This window comes from Oryx dammah, unplaced genomic scaffold (assembly GCF_014754425.2).
Source record: "Oryx dammah isolate SB20612 unplaced genomic scaffold, SCBI_Odam_1.1 HiC_scaffold_21, whole genome shotgun sequence".
In the NCBI taxonomy this organism is placed as follows: domain Eukaryota; kingdom Metazoa; phylum Chordata; class Mammalia; order Artiodactyla; family Bovidae; genus Oryx; species Oryx dammah.
Genome location: NW_024070205.1, coordinates 36,787,215 through 36,812,951, shown reverse-complemented (window position 1 = coordinate 36,812,951; position 25,737 = coordinate 36,787,215). Strand labels below are relative to the sequence as shown.

The window sequence follows — 25,737 nt, the reverse complement described above, 5'->3', positions numbered from 1 at the left end:
CCTCGAGTCTTAACCATTGGACTGCCAGGGAAGTCCCTATATTTTAAATAACGTAAAACTTCTATGTAAAAACAGTTATCCCCCCCAATCAGCTATCTCAGGTTTATTAGACAATTCCAGTCAAGTTACGACAGAACTTTGCGTAATAGCTGTTAAGAACATAGCGTTAATAGTGAATGTCACAAAGTCTTGAACACTCTGTGGCCTTTTCTGAACTATATATGATAAAGTTTTCCATTGTATATGAAGGTCAGGAGACTAAAAAAGCACACAGAACTTGGAAACTACCACTGGACTATTATGTTATGATTCAGGACAGCGCCCTGTCCTGTTTTAATTCAAGACAAGTGTGATGATGATAAAAAAGAAAGAAAAGGGCAAACCCAGCCTGTATTTCCTGATAACATTGCAGAATAGGAAATTTAAGGAATTCATGGCAGGTGCTTTTTTGCACAACTAGATTCCTGATTGACTTGCATTGTAAGAGTAAACTGAGAAATGGATGTGTACATATCAGTGACTTGAAATGCTCTAAGAGTGGTTTGGCAGTAGATTTGTTCCCGTCATTCTATCTGTCTAATTCTGTAGGAAACTGCATAAAAATACATGTACTCTGAATAATTTCCATGCACGTAAGATATGAACTGAGAGGCGTTCAAGGGCTCTGTTCCAAAAATATTTTCTTCAACAACCTGGCAGGGTGCCTGCGTTTCTTACCTTCATTTCTACTTTCATGTTAAATCATTGAAATAAATATGTTGCAAAATGCAGTTGTGAGTATCTGGTCATTATCCTTCATTTGCACCCAGCTCAAATTGGTTTGTCAGACTAGTCCTAGAAGGGTTGTGAAAGGTGGAAAGTTAGAGCAGGTAAGTGTGGATTTGGTACAAATGAAGATGAAAATCTGGAAACACTCTGATGGGGTGGGGATGGGGTGAGGCAGATGAGTATGTTGGCAGCACTGCATGTACAGAAAGGCGGTGGGGTGACCTGAAAATCAATGCATGGCCTTGCCGTACATCTCATTTCAGGGAATAGAGTCAAGCATGAAATGCTTTTGCTTAAAGAGGGCTCTTGTGCTGAAACAAAAGCAGCGGCTGTAGTTGGTGCCAGTTACAAGTATCCTAGAAGAATGAAGCCGAAGACAGATGTCTCGAAAAATGGCTTTCTGGGGATAGTGGTGAAGGTGGTGGGGGGCGTGGTGTGTAACAGAGAGCAAGAAAGCATTTGAGAGCACAAGTGAGAATTGCCCAGTTTCCCTTAAAGAGAACTCTGCCAGTGCCTCTTCATGAATTTCGCGTGATATGTCTATTCATTGTTGGGGAGCACAGCAGAACTTCTGGGCGAATGTCTGGTTCCAACCTGCCTGGCTCCTGGTCAGCCCAGGAGACCAGGTCTAGAAGGTTCTGCCCCACACCCCAGTTACAGAGCACTGCTATAGTATGTGAATTCAGTGTATTCTTTGCCCTCTGTGGTTTGGGCTCCCCTCTTCTGGTAGGATGCTAATTTTAATAAGCTCCTCCAGTTTCCCACCTCTTCTTTGCCTCACAAGGCTGCATTCTGAGATATCTCAGTATTCATGCACAGACAGCCACTACCAGAGAAAAGAGAGCACAAGGAAAGCTCAGAGGGCCCCCTCAACCTAACCTGAGTGCCCACCATGTTGGTCAGAGAAGATCCCTAGGCTTCCCTGGGGATGTCAGCCTGCAGACCACCCTCATGCATCACTGTGGGGTCTTGTGGGACTGGGGCCAGGTGCCTCCTCTGTTCCCAGGGAGGCTATAGCTGAGGAGAGGGCTCCCAGCACAGGGGCCAGGTGGTTGTGGAGTGTTCATGACCAGGTCCCTAGAGGAATCCTGTGAGCCTGGAGCACTGCCTTGTCCCTTCCCAGTGCAAACCCTGAGGGAGACCCCGCCCCTGCTTCCCAGAAGTTTAGACTGTCTGCCCTGTGCTCCTCGCCCATCACCTAGAACTTCTGGAGGAGCTGGGCAGGGCCTTTCGCTGTTGGAAGCCATGCTGCAGCTGGACATGAGGCTCCCACACTGGAGTGGCTGCTGCCTCACATTTGTGACATTCACAAGAGGTTCTCAGTTACCACGTGAGAGAGCATCCATGGAGCTCAGGACACTAACCGTGGAACACAGGCATTACAGTTAGACTTGCTAATTATTACTTGGGAGAGTTAAATACAACTTACTGTGGAAGTTTGAGCGTTAAAAAAATGAGATAATGGATAACTGAAGGGTAGGTAGCCTCTTTATTAAAAAAAATTTTTTTAAGGTTTTTTTTTTTAAATATTTATTTATTTTTCTGCACTGGGTCTTAGTTGCAGCATGTGGGATCGATAGTTGCAGCATGCAAACTGTTAGTGGCAGCCTGTGGGATCTAGTTCCCTGACCAGGGATCAAACCTGGGCCCCCTGCATTGGGAGTGTGGAGTCTTAGCCACTGGACTACCAGGAAAGTCCTTCAGTAGCCTCCTTAAATGTTAAAAAAAATTTTTATTAGAGGCTACTTTAAAATGTCCGCATCTTCCTGATAGTGAATGAAATATGCTAAATAACTCCCTGTGTGACTTTGGATCACTACTTATACTAAGCTGTGGATGGCACAAGTAGATTGTCACAGACTCACCTGTAGTGCAGACCTGGAACTTGTTTGAAGGAAAGAAGGAGATCGTTATTCTATTGCTTGTGGATCCATCTGCTTACCCACCCACTCAGTTGCCTTTGCATCTTTCTGCTAACAGTGAAGTTAAGAATATTTACTTAAGTAACCTCCTGACTAGTGTAACGAAGATGCCCTTCTATAAAATTAATTAGGGGGACAAGATGGAAGCAGTCCTCTTGGAAGTTATTTTTAAAGTTATTCTCAATAAATGTATAAGGCTTCTATGTTTATCAGTTGGACTCCTCACCATTATTCAAAGCAGACTATCTTTTCAGCTTCAAATTAACTTCTTTGTTGCCTTCAGCCTTTCTGTGTCATTAACCTTTACATACTTTAAAAATGCAGCAACAGTATCTTTCCTAATTTGTTATTTCTTCCCTGGCTCTCTCCCAGGGTCAATGGGGAAGTCTCCATGAACTGGTAAGATGTTGCTATGGAAGACCATGAAATACAAGTACAATTTGAGAACCACATGCATATAAGAAACGTAATTTTACAGTTCGATTTCCAGTTACATTGAGGTGCAAGGGGAAGATGCCAAGTTTCTGAGGGCCAGCTAATAGAGATTTCACTCAGTTTGGGAATAGTGATTCTTACCTGGACTGGTGTCAGTGGGCATTTGAGGCCCCTGAAACCTCTTGCCGTGTGTCGTGTGTTTTCACATTTGACAATCTCAGTGTGTGTGCTGTGTGCTTGGTTGCTCAGTTATGTCCAACTCTTTGCGACGCTTTGACTGTAGCCCACCAGGCTCCTCTGTCCATGGGTGTTCTCCAGGCAAGAATACTGGAGTGGATTGCCATGCCCTCCTCCAGGGGATCTTCCCAACCCAGAGATTGAACCCTGGTTTCCCACATTGCAGATGGGTTCTTTACCATCTAAGCCACCAGGGAAGCCCTAAATAAATACCACAAATACAAAATAAAAGTCCTCAATACAACAGCAGCAAATCAAATCCAGTGATATACAAAAAGAATTTTACACCATGACCAAATGGGATTTATTCTATATGCACAAGGCTGTTTCATCATTAAAAAAAATCAGTAACCATCATATTAGCCGGTTAAAATTCATAAAATCACATGGGCGTATCAGTTAATGCAGCAATAGCATTTGACAGAATCCCACACCCATTCATGATAGAAACTCCAGCAAGTTAGGGATAGAGGGGAGCTCTCTGAACCTGATAAAGAACATCTACAAAAAGCCTACTTAATAAACATGATCGATGATGAAACAAAAATTGGGATGTTGTGGAAACCATTAAAGCATTATTGTTTAAGGGTGATCAAAGTACAGTTCACAGTGACACAGAGAGGTGTACCAAGCCAAATTATTTGATACACCAAAACAAATAAGTTTGAATCCTGACTGGATATTTGACATTAATTACTGTGAATTTTTAGATGATAGTGCCATTATGGTTAGTTTCCAAAAGAATCATTATCTTTTAGAGATACATGTTGAAGTATTGAAGGATGTCTGGGATTCATTTCAGAATATTTGAAATTTGTGGTAGGAATGGGAATGTGTAAATCCAGCAAGATTGGCACTGTGTTGGTAATTGTAGTGGTTGAATCGTGGGACCATGGGACTCATTATTCTAGTCTGTCTTTTATATCTTATATAAAACGATTAAATCACCTGATGTAGAACTTGTTTGTTCTCACCCATTACGATGATTACTGTCAAAAACCAGAAAGTAACAAGTGGCGGTGAGGATGTGGAGAAATTGGAACCCTGTGCACTGTTGGTGGGAATGTAAAATGGTGCAGCTGCACTTCCTCAGAAAATTAAAAGTAGAGTTACTCTATGATTCACTTCACAGTATGTAGCCTAAAGAATTGAAAGCAGGGTCTTGAGAAGGTATGTGTACATGTTCATGACAGCATTCTTCATAGTAGCTGAAAGATAGCAGCAACCCAAGCGTCCGCTGATGGAAGAATAGATAAACAGAGTAGTATACACATGGGCTTCCCAGGTGTCTCAGTAGTAAAGAATTGCCTGCCATTGCAAGAAATGCAAGAGACACAGGTTCGATCCCTGAGTTGGGAAGATCCCCTGGAGGAAGAAATGGCAGCCCACTCCAGTATTCTTGCCTGGAGAATCCCATGGACAGAAGAGCCTGGCTGGCTACAGTCTTATGGGGTTACAAAGAGTCAGACGTGACTTAGCGTCTGAGCACATAGGCAGTATATACATACAGTGGAATACTATTCAGTCTTGAAAAGGGAGGGAGTTCTGACACATGCTGTAACTGTGAACCTTGAGGATATTATGTTAATGAAAGCAAGTCAATCATAAAAGTACCGATACGGAGGTAACTGATAGGTAAACTGATAGTTGCTGGGGGCTGGCATGAAGAGATGGAGAATCTGTTCAATGGGGACAGATTTTCAGTTTTGCAGGCTGAGAAGTGTCCTGAGTTTGAATGTATTTAATGCCATTGAGTGGTACAGTTAAAACTGGTTGAGATGGTAAATGCATATTTTATTTATAACAATTAAAAAACCTTGTTTGAAATTTGAAGGGATAATTAGAAGGGCCCCTTGCTGGGAAAAGTTGGAATAGTAGAAAGTGTGATTTTTGTTCCCTAAGAATTCCTTTGCAGAATGTGCTTAAAATTAATATTTTAATCAACCATAACACAGGCTCTTCAGGGGCAGGAGGTGTTCTCTTCACCACTGTTTCCTTAGCACTTAGAAGATTACCTGTGGCTCAGTAAAGATGAATGGATGGCCCGTGAATGGGTGGACGATGTATGCATGCATGGGTGGATGAATGATGAGTGGATGGGCAGTGGAAATGGATGGTGGATTGATGATGGATGACGGATAGATGGACTGTGGATGGATGGGGTGTGAATGGATGGATTGTGGATGGATGTTGGACAGTGGATAGGTTGATGATGGATGGACTGTGGAGAGATGGACAGATGGATTGATGGATGGATGGACAATGGAAAGAAGGAGGAGAATCAGACAGAGAAGCCCCTTTCCCTGTATCCTCCCCAGCAGTCGTCCCTCCTTAACTCTCAGTCCAGGAGGGGAACAGCTGTCCCATCTACCGTGTGCTGTGGAAGCCGAGACGCCAAACCACAGTCTTGGATCAGCCCCTTATTGTTTCTCATCTTGTCCCTGCTGCCAGCATCTTTAACTGGTTTCCCCAGCTGCATTCTTGCCCCTTCCTGTCCCCTCATCCTGAGGCTGTTAGTCTTCCCTCACCATCTCTCTCCCTTGCCTTGCCTCTGTCTCTATTGCTTCCCTCTTGGCATTTTGAACTTGGGAGAAGGGCATCCATGCTCCTCCCCTTCAACTCTTGCTTACTCTCTGGTCTCACCTCGCGACATGCATCCCGATCCTCGACACACGGAACTATGGGTGCCGCAGGCAGGTCGCCATCCTCTCCTCTTACAGGATGGCACCACCTCACACGCAGGGCTGCATGCTCATAGTAGGTGAACTTGAAATGTGAATAAACACAAGCAGTCTTTCACTGTACCATTAAAGCGATTAATTGCTTGTTTGCTCAAGGATTTGTTTTACACTGAAAGGTGATTTTAGTTTAGAAATGAACTTCAACATTGATGGTGTACACACAGTTTGTAAAGTTGACTATTTTTGAACCCCTTAAATGATTTTAACCTGGAAAACCTTGGCTTTCCTTAAGGTGGTAGGTCTAAGTGGCTTTGTGGCAGCTGGGGAGGACACTTGCCCCCAGAGGAGTCTTGGCAGAGGCTAGAGACATTTTTGGTTGTCACAGCTGCAGAGGTGCTGCCAGCATCTAGTGGATGGAGGCCAGGGATGCTGCTGAACATCCTGCGATGCACGGGATGAGCCACACCTGGAAATATCTTGTTCGGACTGACAGCCGTGCAGAGGTTGAAAACCCTTATCTAAACAATATCTAACACATACAGATTTTTCAGACATTTTATTTAACATTAAATTTATTTGGGAATTGTGATGAAGAGGCCCTTAGACCTGCCTACACAGTTTGTCTAGTGATTCTTTGAACATGTTGAGTTTTAGAAAAAAATTAAAAAGAGTAATTTAAAAACGTAGTTTTACAAAGTCAGAGGAAATCCATGTTGTATTGGCCAGAACTGTTACCAGGAATGACCTTAGCTGGAAAGGAGAGCTGTTGTTTATAAATTCCATGCACTGTTACTTTGGTTGATTAAAAGGTTTCCTCTTCTGATAAAAAGTCAGTTGTTTTTTCACTGTTGTTTCACACCGAACAGTTTCACTCTGTATAATATTCCTCTCTCTCCTTTTGCTGAGTAGAAGGGGATGAAATTACACCTGAGTCTGGGGTTGCAGGGATTCCCTTTCACTGCAGATCGTGTTCAGGGAGATGGTGACAGGAACGTTGTCATGGGAACACCTCCTGAGCCTCCTAAGCTCTGGTCCTTTTGTACTCGCTGTTACTTCTAAAGTATACCCTTTGCTTACAATTAATTTATCAACAAGTATGTGTTGGATACCCATGTGTCAGGCATAGAGTGGACCCTTCACTTAACCTCACTTGTAATCCTCAACACAAGGTTGTGAAAGGTGATCTCATTCCTTACTTAGGATGCAGAACCAGATACAGAATAGTTCCAACAATCTGCCCCTAGTTACAGAGTGAGTAAGAAACAGAACTCACTAAGTTCTGTCTGATCCCAAAGTCCCAGCTTCTTACTGTCTAAAGGGGGCTTCCCTGGTGGCTCAGTGGTAAAGAATCCACTTACAATGCAGGAGACCCAGGTTTGACCCCTGGGTTGGGAAGATTCCTGGAGAAGGAAATGGCAACCCACTCTACTGGTTGCCTGGGAAATCCCATGGTCAGAGGAGCCTGGCAGGCTACAGTCCATGGGCTTGCCAAAGAGTCAGACACAACTAAGTGACCAAACAACTGTTTGAAAAATTGAGAGAACTCATGGGTGAAGCAGAAGAGGAACACTCACTGTTAGGATGCAGAAATAGGCACAGAATAGTTAAACAATCTGCCCCCAAATCACAGCCCAGCCTCTCCTTACACACTCAGAGCCGCATGTCCATGACTGTGTTGCTAGTCCTAGAATGAGCCATATATTTTTCTACCTTTCTACCTTATATGTGTTTTAAAAACCATTTTAATTGAAGTATAGTTAATTTATGATTTTGTGTTTTAGGTGCAAAACAAAGTGATTCAGTTACACATATTTTCAGATTCTATTACAGGTTATTACAAGATACTGAATATAGTACCCTGTGCTATATGGTAGGTCATTGTTTATTTTATATATAGTAGTATGTGCCTGTTAACCCCCAAGCTCCTGATTTAACCTCCCTTTCCCCTTTGACTTCCCTGATGGCTCAGATGGTTAAGAATCTGCCCGTAATGTAGGAGACCTGGGTTCAGTCCCTGGATCAGGAAAATCCCCTGGAGAAAGGAATGGCTACCCACTCCAGTATTCTTGCCTGGAGAATTCCATGGACAGAGGAGCCTGATGGGCTACAGTTCATGGGGTTGCAAAGAGCTGGACATGACTGAGTGACTAACACTCTCCCCTTTGGCAGCCATGAGTTTGTTTTCTATGCCTGTGAGTCTGTTGCCGCTGCTGCTGCTAAGTTGCTTCAGTCGTGTCCAACTCTGTGCGACCCCACAGATGGCAGCCCACCAGGCTCCACCATCCCAGGGATTCTCCAGGCAAGAACACTGGAGTGGGTTGCCATTTCCTTCTCCAATGCATGAAAGTGAAAAGTGAAAGTGAAGTCGCTCAGTAAGTGTCCGATTCTTCGTGACCCCATGGACTACAGACTACCAGGCTCCTCTGTCCATGGGATTTTCCAGGCAAGAGTACTGGAGTGGGTTGCCATTGCCTTCTCCAGAGTCTGTTACTGTTTTATAAATAACATTTCATTTGTATAAATCTTTTAGATTCTACACATAAACGATGTCATATGACATTTGTCGTCTGATTTACTTCACTTAATACGATAATCTCTAGGTTCATCCACGTTGCTGCAAATGGCATTATTTCTTGCTTTTTATGGCCGAGTAATATTCCATTGTGTATATGTAGCACACCTTTATCCATTTACATAGCCATGGACGTTTAGGTTGCTTCCATGTCTTGGCTGTTGTAAACAGTGCTTCTGTTGGACATTAGGGTGCATGTATCTTTTCAAATTATAGTTTTGTCAGATACATGCTGAGGGAGTGGGGTTGCTGGATCATATAGCAACTTTGTTTTGAGTTCTTAAAGGAACCTTTATATGTATCTTTATTCTGATAAACTACTCTTAATCTGTTGTCTTATTAGGGCTATTCCTGGGGAAGAGGGTCTCCCCTGGTCCTTCCAGTGGGAATACTCAACTTCCTAGAGTTGACTTCAGGTATTCCCAGCTCTCTCACCAGACACAGGGTAGACTGGCACTTCCCTACCCCTGGGAGCTTTCATGGGGCTGTGTGGCTGGTTCTGGCCATGAGTCAGGAGCTGCTTGTGTCCGTTTTGGGTGGAGGGTTCAGCCCCAGGGCCCTGTCCTTCCTCTTGCGGGGGGCGTGGCCACGTTGGTGATGGGGGCTCCTCGGTCATTTTGGCCCCTGCTGGCTGATGAAGTTCCTGGCGTGCCGCATGACCCCTTCACCGCAGCCATGTCGGCTAGAATGTAGAGTATTGACACGTTTGTGTGCTCCCAGGCTTGCAACTTGATTTCCTGAGAGCCCAGCTCCTTGCAGTGTGCATGCATAGCAGGTGTTCAAGGAAGATGTCTTAGAGTCCCAGTCAGTGATGGGAAGCCAAGGGGACCTTTGATGTTAAGCTGCTTTGAAGAATCAGGGATAGTTTAAATAAGAGTGTATGACTGAGGCAGTATATTTTGATTAGGGGACTATGAATATTTCAGAATATTTAATATTTCAATATTTTTGATAAAAAATCAGGTGGGTATTTTATACTCATATAATTTATGACACCTATCTATGCATGTCATCTTTAACAACTCTAGGCAAGAATACTGGAGTGAGTTGCCATTTCCTTCTCAGGGGGATCTTCCCCGCTCGGAGAGCGAACTTGGGTCTTCTGCGTTGCAGGCCAATTCTTTAACAACTGGACTGCGAGGGAAGCCCCTATCTTTAACAAAGGGCCTGCTAACTCAGATTACATTCCCATTCCTTGGTAAGAGCTGGATTTTAAAATCAAAGCCTGTCCTGTGCCCAGCCGCTCAATCATGTCCAACTCTTTGCGACGCCATGGACTGTAGCCCACCAGGCTCCTCTGTCCATGGAATTTTCCAGGCAAGAATACTAGAGTGGGTTGCCATTTTCTACTCCAGGGGATCGTCCCAACCCACAGGGATCAAGCCCGCCTCTCCTGAGTCTCCTGCTTTGGCAGGTGGATTCTTTACCACTGAGCCATGTTGCCACCTAGTGGCAGTGTTCATTAATTGCAGATTTTTTTTGATGAATTGAGGTTAAACATTGAATCTGCAAACAAAAACATGTAACATCATTTAGGATTTACGGGAGATGCCTACAGACTCTTAAAACTAAGCCATCTGTCATTATATGTTATGATGTCAGTATCTTCCCTATATGACCAAGCTCGGTGTTCTGGAGTGAGGAGGGTCACACCTCAAACAGTGATTTCTGAAAAACAATAGATTTCTCTTTGTCACCAAAGAAGTCAGAAGGCAGTCGTTTGTGGTGCTGGGTTGATGTCAAGGCCACTGCACGAAGGCTTTGAAACCCCCTTGCCTGGGTCTGTGACTGTGTGACCTGGATAAGGGGCCATTCTTTTTAGTCCAGAGAGTTGGGATATATTGAATATAGAAAATCCGAATGAATTTTTGGCCAACCCAATGCTAGGGAGACATAAGTTTTATATTTCAGGTTAACCCTGGAGTCAACTGCTGTATTCTTTCATTTTAATTTTTCAATTAGTGGCAGTTTCTAATGATTAAAATCTTACCACAACCATAAAAACTTGCCATGTCCTAAAATGATAGGTATCTACCCCAGGAACACCCTACACTTAGAGGTTTAATCAGGTTTCCCAGGTGGCTTAGTGGTAAAGAACTTGCCTGCAGTGCAGGAGCCACAGGAGATGCAGGTTCGATCCCTGGGTCGGGAAGATCCCTTGGAGGAGGGTATGGCAACCCAACCCAGTATTCTTGCCTGGAGAATCCCATGGACAGAGTAGCCTGGCGGGCTACAGTCCATGGGGTTGCCAAGTGTGGGACACGACTGAAGCAGCTGAGCACACATGCAGTGGTTTGATCGCTAGCCTTGCTATTCTGTGATTTTGGTTAATGCTGGGCCATTCAAACTTCAGTTGGCTTTTTTTAATAGTCTAGAATGCAATGAAATGACTTGGGTAAAGACCATAAATATGGTGACCCGCTCCTGGACTTATGGCCAGTAGTCTAATGTCTTTATTTGTGATCTTTTTTTGGATGATGACAGAAACATCAATCACTTGTGTCCATCAATATTTTATAATGCACTTGAATGTGATGAAATATTAAAAATATCACTTATTAAATATTTAAAAGCTCAGTCAGTGGAACTGGCCAAATCTCTTCATTCTACTGCCAGCTTAAGTAGCAATTTAGAAATGTGAGCTATAAAATTAGAATAGTGGGGAAAAATAAAAGAGCTGGGACTATAGCTGTTCAATTATTATTCCCCTTGAACCATTAGCCATTTTCAGTTGCAGGCCTTTCCACTTAGGGTAGCCAGAAATCCATCACAGATTATCTGCAGTTTGCTTGGCTTGGTATTTTTTACTTTCTTACCAAGTAAATCCACTTAGTTTAAGTCTTAGGAGTTTTATTGACTCACATATTGGAATAGTGTTCTTCAGTTTTATTTACTGTGCTTGTAACTTTTATTAATAAAATCTTAAATGTGAAAAAAAACTGGAGTTGAATATTGCTTTCAGTAGTACATTATCAATAGTGAACTGAACTAATAGCCTCTGAGTTTTTTTTCCTTTTAGTATTTATTTATTTGGTTGAGCTGGGTCTTAGTTGCAGCATGTGAGATCTAATTCCCTGACCAGGGATCGAACCCAGGCCCCCTACATTGGGAGCGTGGAGTCTTAGCCACCAGGGAAGTTCCTAGCCTTCTGTGTTTTCAAATGAGAGATTAGTGACAAACAGTGGAGGTTTTTGGAGTGCTTTCTTTAAAATGGCCTGTTTATCTGTCTTAGATCTGTAACTCCAGCCAGTGTTCCAGCCTATCTTGTAGGACGGTTTAACAAGACCTGGAGAGGATGAGGAGTTTCAGCAGTTAGGGGAAGCATTCAACCTGGTTGCAAAGTGAGGTTGTTTTCTGTGCTCTCTGGAACCCTCTCCTCGCAAAGTCTGCAGCCAACTGTGGGACCCATGCAGAGCACCAAGCCACTTAACTCACCACTGTTCTGGGGGTTACTTCTTGTTTTTTCCTTTAACTTTTATTTTATATCTCAGTAGAGCTGATTAACAATGTTGTGATAGTTTCAGGTGAACAGCCAAGCCTCTCAGCCATACATATGCATGTATCCAATCCCCTCCTAAACTCCCTTCCCATCCAGGCTGCCACGTACTGTTGAGCAGAGTTCCCTGTGCTGTATAGTAGGTCCTTGTTGGTTATCCATTTCGAATATAATAGCACATACATGTCTGTCCCACACACCCTAACTCTCCCTTTTCCCCAGCCTTCCCCTGGGGGCCACTTCTGGAGGAGAAGGGGAGGCTGTGCCGCAGCCAGCCGAGCGCTCTTCTTTCCTAGGTCTCTGGTTCCAGGGGCAGCTGTCGTGAGAGGAGGGGCATTTTCCAGAGGCACTGTGGTTCTGGTCTCTCTGGTCTAGGTTCCCTTTCATATTATTAATAGTTATGTTCGTAATCTAACGAGAACGTACCTGTCCAGGCAGATCCCTCGATATTTTGATGTCTCCAATGTTCTTGTCTCCTTTTCCTGGAACATCCAACTGCCAGAAACAAACAATAAACATCTTCCCAATATCTAAAACACCAATACATTTTTTTTTTCAATTCTCCACACCGAAACTTTCTTCTCTATGAGAAAATTTATAAACCAGGGCACTGACTGTATTTGTACCGTCCATGGGTATATTCTCACTCACTTACTAGATAGTTCCTGAGGAATGAGATCCTAAGTCCTGGGAATAAGTAGAGAAAAAGGGTCACACCCTCCCAGAATCCCTGGTTTTGTGTGTGTATGTTTACAGGAGAATTAACAACAACTCAGCCCCTTATGGTATCCCCCAAGTGCCTGACCCTGTCCTGAGGATTTTATATGGGACGGGTTAGATCACATGGGAATCTCAGAGGTGGATGCTGTTGCTGTCCCCATTTTAAAGATGGGGAAACTGAGGCCCAGGGAAGCCAAGTAGCCTGCCCCAGGTCCTAGGCTGACTGCTTGTGGTCAGGAGGAGTAGCAGAGGAAAGAAAGAGGAAGTGGGGGTGGGGATAGAACAGCGGGCTCTATCTTAATTGGAGGGGGGAATCTTTTTTTTTTTTTTTTGGCTGCCCCGAGTCTTAGTTTTGGCACTCCAGGTCTCTGGTCGTTGTTATGGGGACTCTTTTATTTCCAGCACTCAGAGTCTTTGGCGCTGGAGGAGGGAATGCCTCGACAGAGGCCAGAGGCAAGAGACCTTGTCAGGGCATCCGAGAAGTCAAAGCTGTTTTAATTATATTAAGACATCACTTGCTTTTGCCTCATTTTATCATGAATGCACATTGGAGTTTCCTAGAGGCTGCATGATGCATCGTAATGCAGCCTGTCGGCTGCAGGAGTGAGGTGAGAACCCAGCTGTCTTCTGCTAAGCCGGGCTGTGAAAGGATTTGCAGAATGGAAAGCATTGCCAGTCTTCCTAGTAAACTCTGTTTTAAAATATATATTTATTTTCATTAACATATTGTTTTAATTCTCAGTGGCTTTGTTTTTGAAAATGAATTAATAAATATCAGTACTAACGCTTTTCTTTGGTTTTAATTTTCAGCACTGATTATTATTATTGTTACTGATAGATAGACGAGCCCTCCTAAGGCAGAGCTGTTCGGGTCCTCAGGACCTTTGGTGTAGATGGGTTCTGAGAGTGCAGGCTCTGAGCCACCCCCATGATCACAGCAGTACCCCAGCTGCTGTGGGACGAGTCAGTGCAAGAGATGGGGAGGAGGCCATTACTGGGCTTTTGTAATAGCTCTCAGTGGACAGCTTCCCTCCTAGCTCAGTCGGTAAAGCATCTGCCTGCAATACAGAAGACATGGGTTCGATTCCTGGATCAGGAAGATACTCTGGAGAAGGAAATGGCAACCCACTCCAGTATTCTTGCCTGGAGAATCCCATGGACAGAGGAACCTTGCGGGCTACAGTCCATGGGGTCGCAAGAGTCAGACATGACAGAGTGTTTCACTTCACTACTCGGTGGACAGCACAGGGGTAAGAAATGGCTACATCTGGGTTTATTTTGTGGGTGTGGAATTTTTTTTTTAATGTGGTAAAATATCCATAACATAAAATTTCCCGTCTTCACCATTTTTAAGTGTTGGAGTCAGTGGTATTGGGTTCATTCATTCATACTGTTGTGCAATCAACCGCTGGAACTCTTTTCGTCTTGCAAAACCAAAACCCTGTATACCCTTTAGCCAACTCCCTGTGGGTCTGGGTTTGCTTTGAAAGTGAAGGCAGGGAACTTGCTGTTGGTTTGGGTGCAGCCTGTATAAAATGTCGGGTGGAGGCGTCATTAAGGAGAGAGCGGGTCGCCCATCTTCCCCCTCGCAGACACAGGCCTGCTCCTTTGGAATTTCACATGTGAGCACTCTGCTTCTTCAGTAGGTCATGTGGGAGTTAGTGCAAGTGGGGCTCAGGTGCTTCTGATCCTCACTGTCTCCCCTCGTCCCATCATGGTTGAAACAAAGAAAAGTAGGACCACATCACGGTCACACAGCATGAAAAACAGTTAAACAGTTAAATTTAGTTTCAGTCACTTCTGGTTGACTGCCCAAAGAGAATCTGGGTAGTTCATTCAAGAAATAGGCCCCAACTATGTGGAAATAAAGTTTAATAACCAGTGAATCTTAAAGGAAATCAACCCTGAATATTCACTGGAAGGACTGATGCTGAAGCTGAAGCTCCCATACTTTGGCCCACTTGATGTGAAGAGCCAACTCATTAGAAAAGACCCTGATGCTGGGAAAGATTGAAGGCAGGAGAAGGGGATGACAGAGGATGAGATGGTTGGATGGTATCACTGAGTCAGTTCAGTTCAGTCGCTCAGTCGTGTCCGATTCTTTGCGACCTCATATACTGCAGCACTCTTCAGTATCCATCACCACCTCCCAGAGCTTGCTCAAACTCAAGTACATTGAGTCAGTGATGCTATCCAACCATCTCATTCTCTGTTGTCCCCCTCTCTTCCCGCCTTCAATCTTTTCCAGCATCAGGGCCTTTTCTAGTGAGTCAGCTCTTCGCATGAGGTGGCCAAAGTATTGGAGTTTCAGCTTCAGCATCAGTCCTTCCAGTGAATATTCAGAACTAATTTCTTTTAGGATTGACTGGTTTGATATCCTTGCAGTCCAAGGGACTCTCAAGAGTCTTCTCCAACACCATGGTTCAAAAGCATAAATTCTTCAATGCTTAGCTTTCTTTGTAGTCCCAACTCTCACATCCATACACGACTACTGGAAAAACCATAGCTTTGACTAGACGGACCTTTGTTGGCAAAGTAATTGTCTCTGCTTTTTAATATGCTGTCTAGATTGGTCATAGCTTTTCTTCCAGGAGCAAGCATCTTTTAATTTCGTGGCTGCAGTCACCATCTGCAGTGATTTTGGAGCCCCCCCACCCCACCAAAATAAAGTCTCTCACTGTTTCCATTGTTTCCCCATCACTGACTCAATGGACATGAATGTGATGTAGTGAAGAACAGGGAAGCCTTGTGGGCTGCAGTCCACGGGGTGGCAGAGTCAGACATGACTTAGTGGCTGAACAACAACAACATTCCTTTTAATCAGATCAGCTTCATGAGTCATCCCATGGTTAGTCTATAGCCTGAGTTTATAATGTGAATACTCAGAAGGTAAAAATAGGAAAATGGAAAGGTTCTAACTGTGAGAGGAGCTCAAAATAGGCTGGTGGAGAGAGGAACCCAGGGAGGGGCTTAGTGGCCTCAACCAGAGGAAAGTCTCAGCACAGACTCTCTGGGGGCCACAGCTGGGGAAAAACGAAATGGACAGAAACCACAAATTCATTTTTGCAGATCAGCGGGCTGTCAGAGCAGATGTTCATAACCTAAACACGAAAGGAGCAATGCTGGTACCCAACTGAGAAGGAAAAACAATCACTTCTCCAGTTGTCCACCCCAGCCCTGTGGGTTGTTGGGGATGGGGGTCCAGGCTTCACTAAGGAGGAAATTGAGGACTTCCCTGGTGGTGCACTGGGTGAGAATCCACCTACCAGTGCAGGGGACACGGGTTTGATCCTTGGTCTAGGGAGATTCCACGCGCCTCGGAGCAACCAGACTCGTGTGCCGCAGCTCCTGAGCCGCTGTGCTGCAAGCGCTGAGGCCCTTGTGCCTGGAGCCTGTGCTCTGCAGCGAGAGAAGCCACTGCAGTGAGTCCAGGAGCCCAGCCAGAGAGAGCCCACGTGGAGCAGTGAGGACCCAGGGCAGCCCGACGTAAACTTCAGAAAGGAGATTGAGACCAGGGCATCAGGCTCGTGCTCCAGGTCACACAGCATATTACAGAGGGCCGCTGGACTCTGGGTCCAGGCTGTCCTGATCCCAGAGCAGATTATTATTATTATTTTTTAAAACAGGTTTTTCTTGATCACTGTTTTCAGTCAGATTTTTCAGGAATTTTGCGTATCATTTTCTTTTAATTCATTATATTTGTAATTTTATATTCATAAATCTTGTTTCACTTCGCCCATTTGTTTTACATTTCTTTTTGCAACGCTAATTTTAAATAATACTGTTATTATCATAAAGAAATAACAATATAAAAATTGAAGTATAGTTGATTTACAATATTATGTTTCAGGTGTAAGATAGAGTGATTCAGTGTATTTATAGATTACATTCGTTTAAAATTATTTTCAAATAATGGCTGTATTTCTCTGCTATACAGTCTACCTTTGTTGCTTCTGTATTTCATATGTAGTGGTTTGTATCTCTTTAAAAAAAAGTTGGTTTTGGAGGCATAGTTGATTTATAATGTGTTTCTGGTATACAGCAAAGTGATTCTGTCTTTAAAAATATATGTATATATTTAAGAATATACTCTTAAATGTAGGCTTCCCTGGTGGCTCAGATGGTAAAGAATATGCTTGATTTAGCACGCACGCAGTTTGGGAGACCCGAGTTTAATCCCTAGGTCAGGAAGATCCCCTGAAGGAGGGAATGGCTACCCATTCCAGGATTCTCGTCTGAAGAATTCCATGGACAGAGGATCCTGGTGGGCTACAGTCTAAGGGGTCTTATATGTATATTCTCTCTCTCTCTCATACACACATATACATTATCTTTATTCTTTATCTTTATATCTTTATCATATCTGTATATTCTTTTTCATATTCTTTCCCATCACTGACTCAGTGGACAGGAATTTGAGCAAATTCCAGGAGATAGTGAAGGACAGGGAAGCTTGGTGGGCTGTAGTTCATGGGGTTGCATGACTTAGCAACTGAACAACAAACCCATGGTTTATTACAAGATTTTGAGTACAGTTCCCTGTGCTATACAGTAGGGCCTTGTTGTTTAGTTTGTATCTTTTAATCCAAGAAATAACATATTTTTATTTGTAACTCTTCTAGGATCGGCTGGAAACAGAGGTGGTATGAGTTAGTCTGTGAAACTGTCCATATAACCATCAATCTTTTTTCTTTCTTTCAGTTTCTAGAGCAGTTCATTTCTTATTTTTGGTTGCTTCGGGGGTTGGCCTCAGATAATTTCTGCATTTCTTTAGGAGTTCATCCCACTGGGGTCTTGCTACCAGACTTGGCCACAAAAAGTAGCAGTGTGGCCTTTCAGACTTATGAGGGTTTTATTGTTAATGATAACGGATGTGTGTTTTCAAAAGCGGTGGTGTTGAAAATAGCGATTCTAACCTGGCCTATGTCCTTTCTCCTTCTTCTGTTTTTAAACACAGTCAACAAGCACAAGCCGTGGCTGGAGCCCACATATCATGGCTTAGTTACGGAGAGCGACAGCACCGTGCTCCTTGACCCCCCTCTCATCGCCCTGGACAAAGACGCTCCTTTACGCTTTGCAGGTACCAGCCTGTCTTTGTTCACTCCCTGTCGTGAGTTTGGGAAGCATTTCACGTGTCCTTTCTGAGAATGTCTTGATAGCTAAGGGTTGTGTGTGGCCCCCACGTACCACAGGGGTACCTGACTGCCCTTGCAAAGCCTGTACTTGTTGAAAGGCAAAACATTTAATTGCATCACTGTGTTCCTTGTCTTGATGTAACCAGTGAGAGAGCATCCAGATGCAGTGCATCTCAAGCTTTTGTGTCTGTGCAGAGCACGGGATCGTGCTTAAAATGCAGGTTGGATACAGTGGTTCTGGGGGCACCTGCGACCTTGCCTTTCTAACCTATTTCCTGGTGCTCCTGGTCTCTGAGTGGCAAGGATCTGGAGCAGCAGTCCCTAAGCCTTTTGCACCAGGGACCAGGTTCCATGGAAGACAATTTTTCCATGGGCTGTGGCAGGAGGTAAGGGATGGTTTGAGGATGATTCAAGTGCATTATATTTATAGAACACTTTATTATTACATCAGCTCCACCTCAGATCATCAGGCTTCAGATTCCAGAAGCTGGGGGCCCCTGATATAAGTGATTACAGGTCATGATTTTCCCTGCACTACCTAGGTTTCAGTTACCTAAAGAGACTTAGTTGAGAATATTGAGCAGTCTTTTATAAGTGATTTCATTTGGCTTAGATGTTACTTTCAGTAAATCTTTAGCATGAGTTACTTTATAAGATTGTAAGCTCAGTGTTCACTGGGACAGATCGAGGGTTGCTCTGAAGATCTGCTGTCTCGATGGCTTCCAACAGCACTTTGCAAATCAGAACTGTTCTTGCTTTACGTCAAGGCCGTGGTCACATCCTTAATAGGCGGAGGAACAGGCCTCTTCTCCCTTTCTTTGCCTCAGAGTCAAGAGACGTTGTGAAGTTAATTTTTAAAGAGTGGTTTTTGCCTGATGTTTTTCCAGAACAAAATCTGTTTGCCTCAAAACAAATGAGAAAAATTCAATTCGCTCATACAGATCATTCCATACATTTAATTTACTATGGTAAATGGGAGACATGAATGCAAGGGTGTCTCTGAAGAGCTATTTAAAAACTGAATTTCTCTTCTTTCTGTTCAAGTGCCACATCCCATTTCCAGGGGAGTAACCTGAGAAGCAGCTTGTGCTGTTGAGTCAGTGGTAGGGACAGACCTTCTTGATTAGTTTTACTTGTTTATTGGTTTTTAGAGAGAAATCCAATTAGGTGCGTGGTAGAGGAAGTGCTCTGTGCTAGGAAGACACACACAGTCTCTGTCTGGTAGCCAAGGTGATTTTTTTTTTTTGGTTCTTCCTCCCTCCCCTGATTTAAAATCATTTTTAGCATTGCCTATGGTTTCCTCTGAGCATCACTAAATTTTTGAGTATTTGCATAGATATATTTACACACACTTTGCATGCAACACCTTTGTTTATTATATACAGTTCCTCCTTGAGGGTGTGACGTTTCGGGGCCTTGTCAGTAACCTTACTAGGGTCATCTAGCTTATGTTCTTGAGGGTACTTGCATGTCTCTGACATCTGATTGATTTTGAGAAGCAATTGCAGTCAGGAGTTCTGGCATCTACTCCCTCAGGCCTCTCTTTACAAATTCTCAGCTGTACCCAGTCCTGTTGTTGGTGGAGCTCTGTCCCGTTATATCACTCATGATGCATAACCCTTATAAAGCATTCAGTGTCCTGGGCACTGTTGTAAGTACTGTACAAATATGCATTTGTGTTTAATCCTCAACAGCCTTTTTAGGTAAGTATACTTCTTGTCACCCCTTTTTAAAGAGAGGAAGCTGAAGCACAGAGCTGCTAACTTACCAGCTCTGGGTCACACGGCTTAGATGTGTCAGAGGCCAGATTCCAAGTCAGGCAGGATGGCTCTTAACTGTGATGCTGTGTTAGGCAGCACAGAAAGTTACAGAGGACGGGAAGTAGGAAATGAAATGTACATTGAGTACTAACTTCGAAGTCATTTTACATGTCACTTTTTTCTTGTTGAATTTAATTTTATTGTGTCATTTATTAAAACTTAATGTATTAAGCAACACCTAGAAAACCTACAAAAATAAGTGTTTTGTGGTATATGTAGGAATAATACAGAAAATATTGCTTTTAGTTTTGGTGAAGAAAATCAATTTTGTATAGTTTGAAAATGAAAGTCCCTCAGTTGTGTCTGACTCTTTGTGACCCCATAGACTATACAGTCCATGGAATTCTCCAGGCCAGAATACTGGAGTGGGTAGCCTTTCCTTTCTCCAGGGGATATAGTTTATTTCAGCCTAAGTAAAATGTGAATTTTGTTTTAAGTTCAGATACATTATTTTTAGTGGGCACAATATAGATTCTCATGGTAAATTCTCTTTTCAAAAATTATTACCCTCACAATTGAAGACAGGTTCATTTTTATTATTTTTTTATTTTGATATATGGATTTACTACTGGGGGAATAAAAACACCATTTTAATTGTGAAATTATTAAATGTAAGATTTATCTAACTTTTTAGATATTACATGCTGTGTGGCCCCTGATATAAGTTGTTAATGTTTGTGTAATTGTTTCTAAAATATAAATGAGTATTGCAAAAAAAAAAAATTCCATGATGTATAATCTTTAATGAAATAGTACTTAACGAAGTTTTATGTTTTTAGAGATTCTCAGGTGTTTTTTATTGATGTGCCAAAGTTATATATTGAGATTTTAAAAAACTATATGGAGAAGCAGTGTAGAGCCAAGTATAGTGGTAACTTGATTACATTTGCCATAGTGGACAGAAAAAATAAATATTTTCCTTCTGGAGATTTTCAGAGGGGAGATTTTCAGAGGGTTTTCAGACCAACTATAAGTTGGTCTTATAGTCTTTTTTTAAAAAAATACAGTTCATATACCATAACGTATACAGTTCACTGGTTTTTAGTGTATTCATAAGATTGTTCTACCGTCAGCCACTGTCTAATTCTACAACATTTCATCACCCCAGAAAGAAACGCTTGCCTCTGTTAGCAGCCACTCCCCTTGGCAGCCACTAGTGTACTACGTGTCTTTGGATTTGCCTGTATTCTGGATATTTCACACAAGAACAACACGTGGCTTTTTGTGACTAGCATCTTTCACTTAGCATGATGATCTGGAGGTTCACCCACGTTGTGGCATGTCCCTTGTTTCTTCTTATTGCCAAATAATATTTCAGTGTATGGATGGACCACATTTTGTTTATTCATCCATCGGTAATGGGCATCAGAATCATTTGCACTTTGTGGCCACTGTGAGTAGTGATACTGTGAACATCCATGTACAAGTCTCTGTGTGGATGTTCAGTGCTCTCAATTATACACCCAGAGGTGGAACTACTCTACTCTCTCATCTACTCTTCCTGAAGCATAGTCCTCTTCCTACCGAAGTGAGTAGCTGCACAATCCAGGGAAGGGACCTCCTCTCTCCCTCTCTCTTCTGTTACCATGGTACCCATCCAACTCCCATCCAGCTGCTACGCAGAACACTGCCCCCACCGGACTGTAGCAGACAGGTACATAAGGAACACAAATCCTGGAGCCTAGTGCTTGAATCCTGGCTGTGAGGCTCATTGGCTGTGTGGCTCTGGGCAAATTACTTAACATCTCTGAGCCTCATTCTCATCATTTGTAACATGGAGATAATATCATATACCTTATAGGGTTTGGAGAATATTAGCCTATTTATTTATAAATATGAAGAGCTCAAAACAATGCCTGGTATGTAGTAGGTGCTATTTTCAGTGTTCACTGCTGCTGTTAAGAATCTTAAAAAAAATTTTTTTCACATAACATTACAGGAGAACTGTTTTCCATCTTCCTCTAGTAGTCTTAGTAGTATTCCATTTTCTCACTGAGTTTCTTAAATGTTTTTTGGGTAAAGCAGAGGACAAGTCTGGAGCCTTATTTTGATCTTAGGTTGCAGTTGGTGGTGACGTTGAGTTTACTTTAGCATCAGGATGGTGGTGGCAGCAGCCACAGCTGACATTTATTGAGCTCTCTTCGGTGTGGCACTGGGTGTTCTCCAGCTCTGCATGGTTTCTTGATTCCTTCCAGCAGTCTCATGTGGTAGAGACTGTCATGCCCCCATTTTCCAGATGAGGAAACAGAGGCTCAGAGCACATCTGTCAGCAGCATGACTGCCAGGTTCTCCATCTAATCCCAAGCCCCCGGGACTAGTTGGTGTTTGGGTTTTTGTTTTGATTCATTTTTAATTTTTGGTCATGCTTCACAGCAAGCAGGATCTCAGTTCCCTGACCAGGGATAGAACCTGTGCCTGCTGCAGTGGAAGCAAGAGTCTTAATCACTGGACCACCAGAGAAGTCCCTGGAACTAGTCAGTGATCCATAAATTCGGGTAGAAGGACCGAATGAGTTTGCCTGAGATCACTCAGCCCACAAATGACAGCTCAGCCTTTGAACCAGGCAGCCGGACCCCAGTGTGGTTCTTAGCTTCACCAGGTCGGCTCTCATGACGCTGACTTTACGACACGGTAAACATTCTGGTCCATGGTCTTAATCCCATAACAGGGCCTGTGTGTGGGTAACCACTGCAGATGACTTGTCTAAGCTCCTAAATAAACACCCATGAAATGTGGGAAGCCTGGTCACCGAAGCGTGTTTGTAATTTGTCACTCATCAGACAATCGTGTGAAATGCACAGAGTTTGGCCCACATTGTTTTCTTGGGGTTCAGTTCAGTTCAGTCGCTCAGTTGTGTCTGACTCTTTGCGACCCCATAAATCGCAGCACGCCAGGCCTCCCTGTCCATCACCAGCTCCCGGAGTTCACTCAGATTCATGTCCATTGAGTCAGTGATGCCATCCAGCCATCTCATCCTCTGTCGTCTCCTTCTTCTCCTGCCCCCAATCCCTCCCAGCATCAAAGTCTTTTCCAATGAGTCAACTCTTCGCATGAGGTGGCCAAAGTACTGGAGTTTCAGCTTTAGCATCATTCCTTCCAAAGAAATCGCAGGGTTGATCTCCTTCAGAATGGACTGGTTGGATCTCCTTGCAGTCCAAGGGACCCTCAAGAGTCTTCTCCAACACCACAGTTCAAAAGCATCAATTCTTTGGCGCTCAGCCTTCTTCACAGTCCAACTCTCACATCCATACATGACCACTGGAAAAACCATAGCCTTGACTAGACGGACCATAGTCGGCAAAGTAATATCTCTGCTTTTGAATATGCTATCTAGGTTGGTCATAACTTTCCTTCCAAGGAGTAAGCGTCTTTTAATTTCATGGCTGCAGTCACCATCTGCAGTGATTTTGGAGCCCAAAAAATAAAGTCTGACACTGTTTCCACTCTTTCCCCATCTATTTCCCATGAAGTGATGGGACCAGATGCTATGATCTTCGTTTTCTGAATGTTGAGCTTCAAGCCAACTTTTTCACTCTCCTCTTTCACTTTCATCAAGAGGCTTTTTAGTTCCTCTTCACTTTCTGCCATAAGGGTGGTGTCATCTTCATATCTGAGGTTATTGGTATTTCTCCCGGCAATCTTGATTCCAGCTGGAATCAAGAAGAAACTTCCAGTCCAGTGTTTCTCATGATGTATTCTGCATAGAAGTTAAATAAGCAGGGTGACAATATACAACCTTGACATACTCCTTTTCCTATTTGGAACCAGTCTGTTGTTCCATGTCCAGTGCTAACTGCTGCTTCCTGACCTGCATACAGATTTCTCAAGAGGCAGGTCAGGTGGTCTGCTATTCCCATCTCTCTTAGAATTTTCCACAGTTTATTGTGATCCACACCGTCAAAGGCTTTGGCATAGTCAATAAAACAGAAATAGATGTTTTTCTGGAACTCTCTTGCTTTTTCCATGATCCAGCGGATGTTGGCAATTTGATATCTGGTTCCTCTGCCTTTTCTAAAACCAGCTTGAACATCAGGAAATTCACGGTTCACGTATTGCTGAAGCCTGGCTTGGAGAATTTTGAGCATTACTTTACTAGCATGTGAGATGAGTGCAATTGGGATAAGACTAGGCAAATAAAGTCTTGGTATTGGTCAAGCATTTTAGAAAATGAAAACCACGCCCTTCAGTTCAGCCCCTTTTCTTTAATCTGCTAAAAGCCTAAGTAGAGGTGGGGATAAAACATGGGGTGTGCTTTGTATGTATTTAATGGGCAGTTACAGGCTGGAGCCACTTTATCAGCCACATTGTTGCTGTTTTTACGGTGACACCTTTGACCCCAGTGAGTTGCCTGTGTTGGGAGCTGAATACTCTGCATGCACGCATAGTCATGTCCAACTCTTTGTGATCCCATAGACTGTAGCCCACCAGGCTCCTCTGTCTGTGGGATTTCCCAGGTAAGAATACTGAAGTGGGTTGCCATTTCCTCCTCCAGAGGATCTTCCTGATGCAGAGATCCAACCTGAATTTTTTGCATCTCCTGCATTAACCAGTGGATTCTTTACACCGTCACCTAGGAAGCCCTGCATCCACCCCCACCCCGTACCGTTTTTGAAGCTCTTCCCTTTCATATGTGGTTACAGAAGCATTCTTTCTCCTGCCTTCCTAGTCTGAGTACAGATATTTTACAAGATTAAACAATTATGATATGAAAGGAGTCCAAAAGAAATTTCAGGGCAAGAACAGGAGCTTTACTTCTGTTGACATTTAATTAGAACTGGCTCATGTCTGTGCTGCTTTTCTCCATATTCTGTGTAATTCTCGTGACTCAAATGCCCTGAGGGTGGCCCATGGGCTTCACCACCACACACCTCCGCCCAGTTTTGCTTTGTCAACATGTGCAGCTGGGCTGGGACTGTGTTTGCAGCCATGAGTTGGATATATTAGGTTAAGTCACATGAGAATGCCATTTTTGTCTAAAAATGTCAAAATACGTGAAAAATTGGAATGTCAGAAATCTTGTGTAACTCAGCCTAGTGCAAGGCAGTAATTGGTTGAGTAGCAGTTTTAAATAAACAAGGAATGGTTTGAGATCAATAATCATTAAATATTAGGTAGCTTTGCTAGGCCTCCCAGAGAATGCAAAAAAGCATTTCTCAGAACACTGATCTTCTAGGTGGGAAGGTGAGACCAGCATCGTCTGAGAGTTAAGCAGGGGTGCCTGAACAGCTGTGGGTCATTGTCAGTGAGAGAGGCAGCACTGGGTAGACTGGAGTTCAGGAAAAGATAAGGACGTGATTTCCAAAGGCAGACTTGAGCTCCTGCCAAGGATGGGAAGGATGTACATGGTTGGGCAGTAACGGGCAGTGGGGAGGATGGAACAGAGGTGGGAGCTGGCGGGGGTCCCAAAGAGGTGGGTGAAGAGTCAGCCCATTTGCTGTGTCGGAGGAGCAGAGGGTTGGAAATGAGCCCAGAGCTGCATGGTTTCTATTGCCAGGCTGAGAGACAGGATGTCACCTTGCCCGTGGTTTCTAGTACTGCATCCAGACGGTCCTGGGGCACATCCGTCACATTCCCCTGTCTGCTCTTGCCCAGTTGAGTCTGTACTTGTAGGAACACAGCTTAGAAATTTATAACCAGCCAGTGAGGTTCAGAAACCACTGATGGGCTAATCTCTCAAGTGCGGATTGCAGCTTGTCAGCATTGGAGCCTCCTGGCAGCACTTGTTAGAAACGCAGATGACGGGGCTCTGCCCTAGAGCTGCTGAATCTGAATTTCTGGTAAGGGGGCTTGGCAAAGGATATGTTCAGCAAGTTTCTCGGACAGTTCCTGGCTCACTGGAATGTGAGAGCCATCACAGTCCTCTGGGGAAGGCATAGCCCTCGGGTTGTTGTGCCTGGGCCATTAGGGCATAACCCTTGGGTGTGTGCTTTTTGTTACTATACATTTGAGGT

General features: G+C 43.6%; 1 protein-coding gene across 4 annotated transcripts in view; it reads left to right on the top strand.

The window, feature by feature from the left end:
* CLSTN1 (calsyntenin 1) overlaps positions 1 to 25,737 on the top strand; it is a 75,987-nt gene that overhangs the window by 17,944 nt on the left and 32,306 nt on the right. For all 4 annotated transcript variants that reach the window (XM_040263373.1, XM_040263372.1, XM_040263370.1 and 1 more), the window contains exon 2: positions 17,789 to 17,911. In XM_040263373.1, coding sequence (XP_040119307.1) covers positions 17,789 to 17,911 — 123 coding nt within the window. The remainder of the gene's footprint in view (positions 1 to 17,788; positions 17,912 to 25,737) is intronic.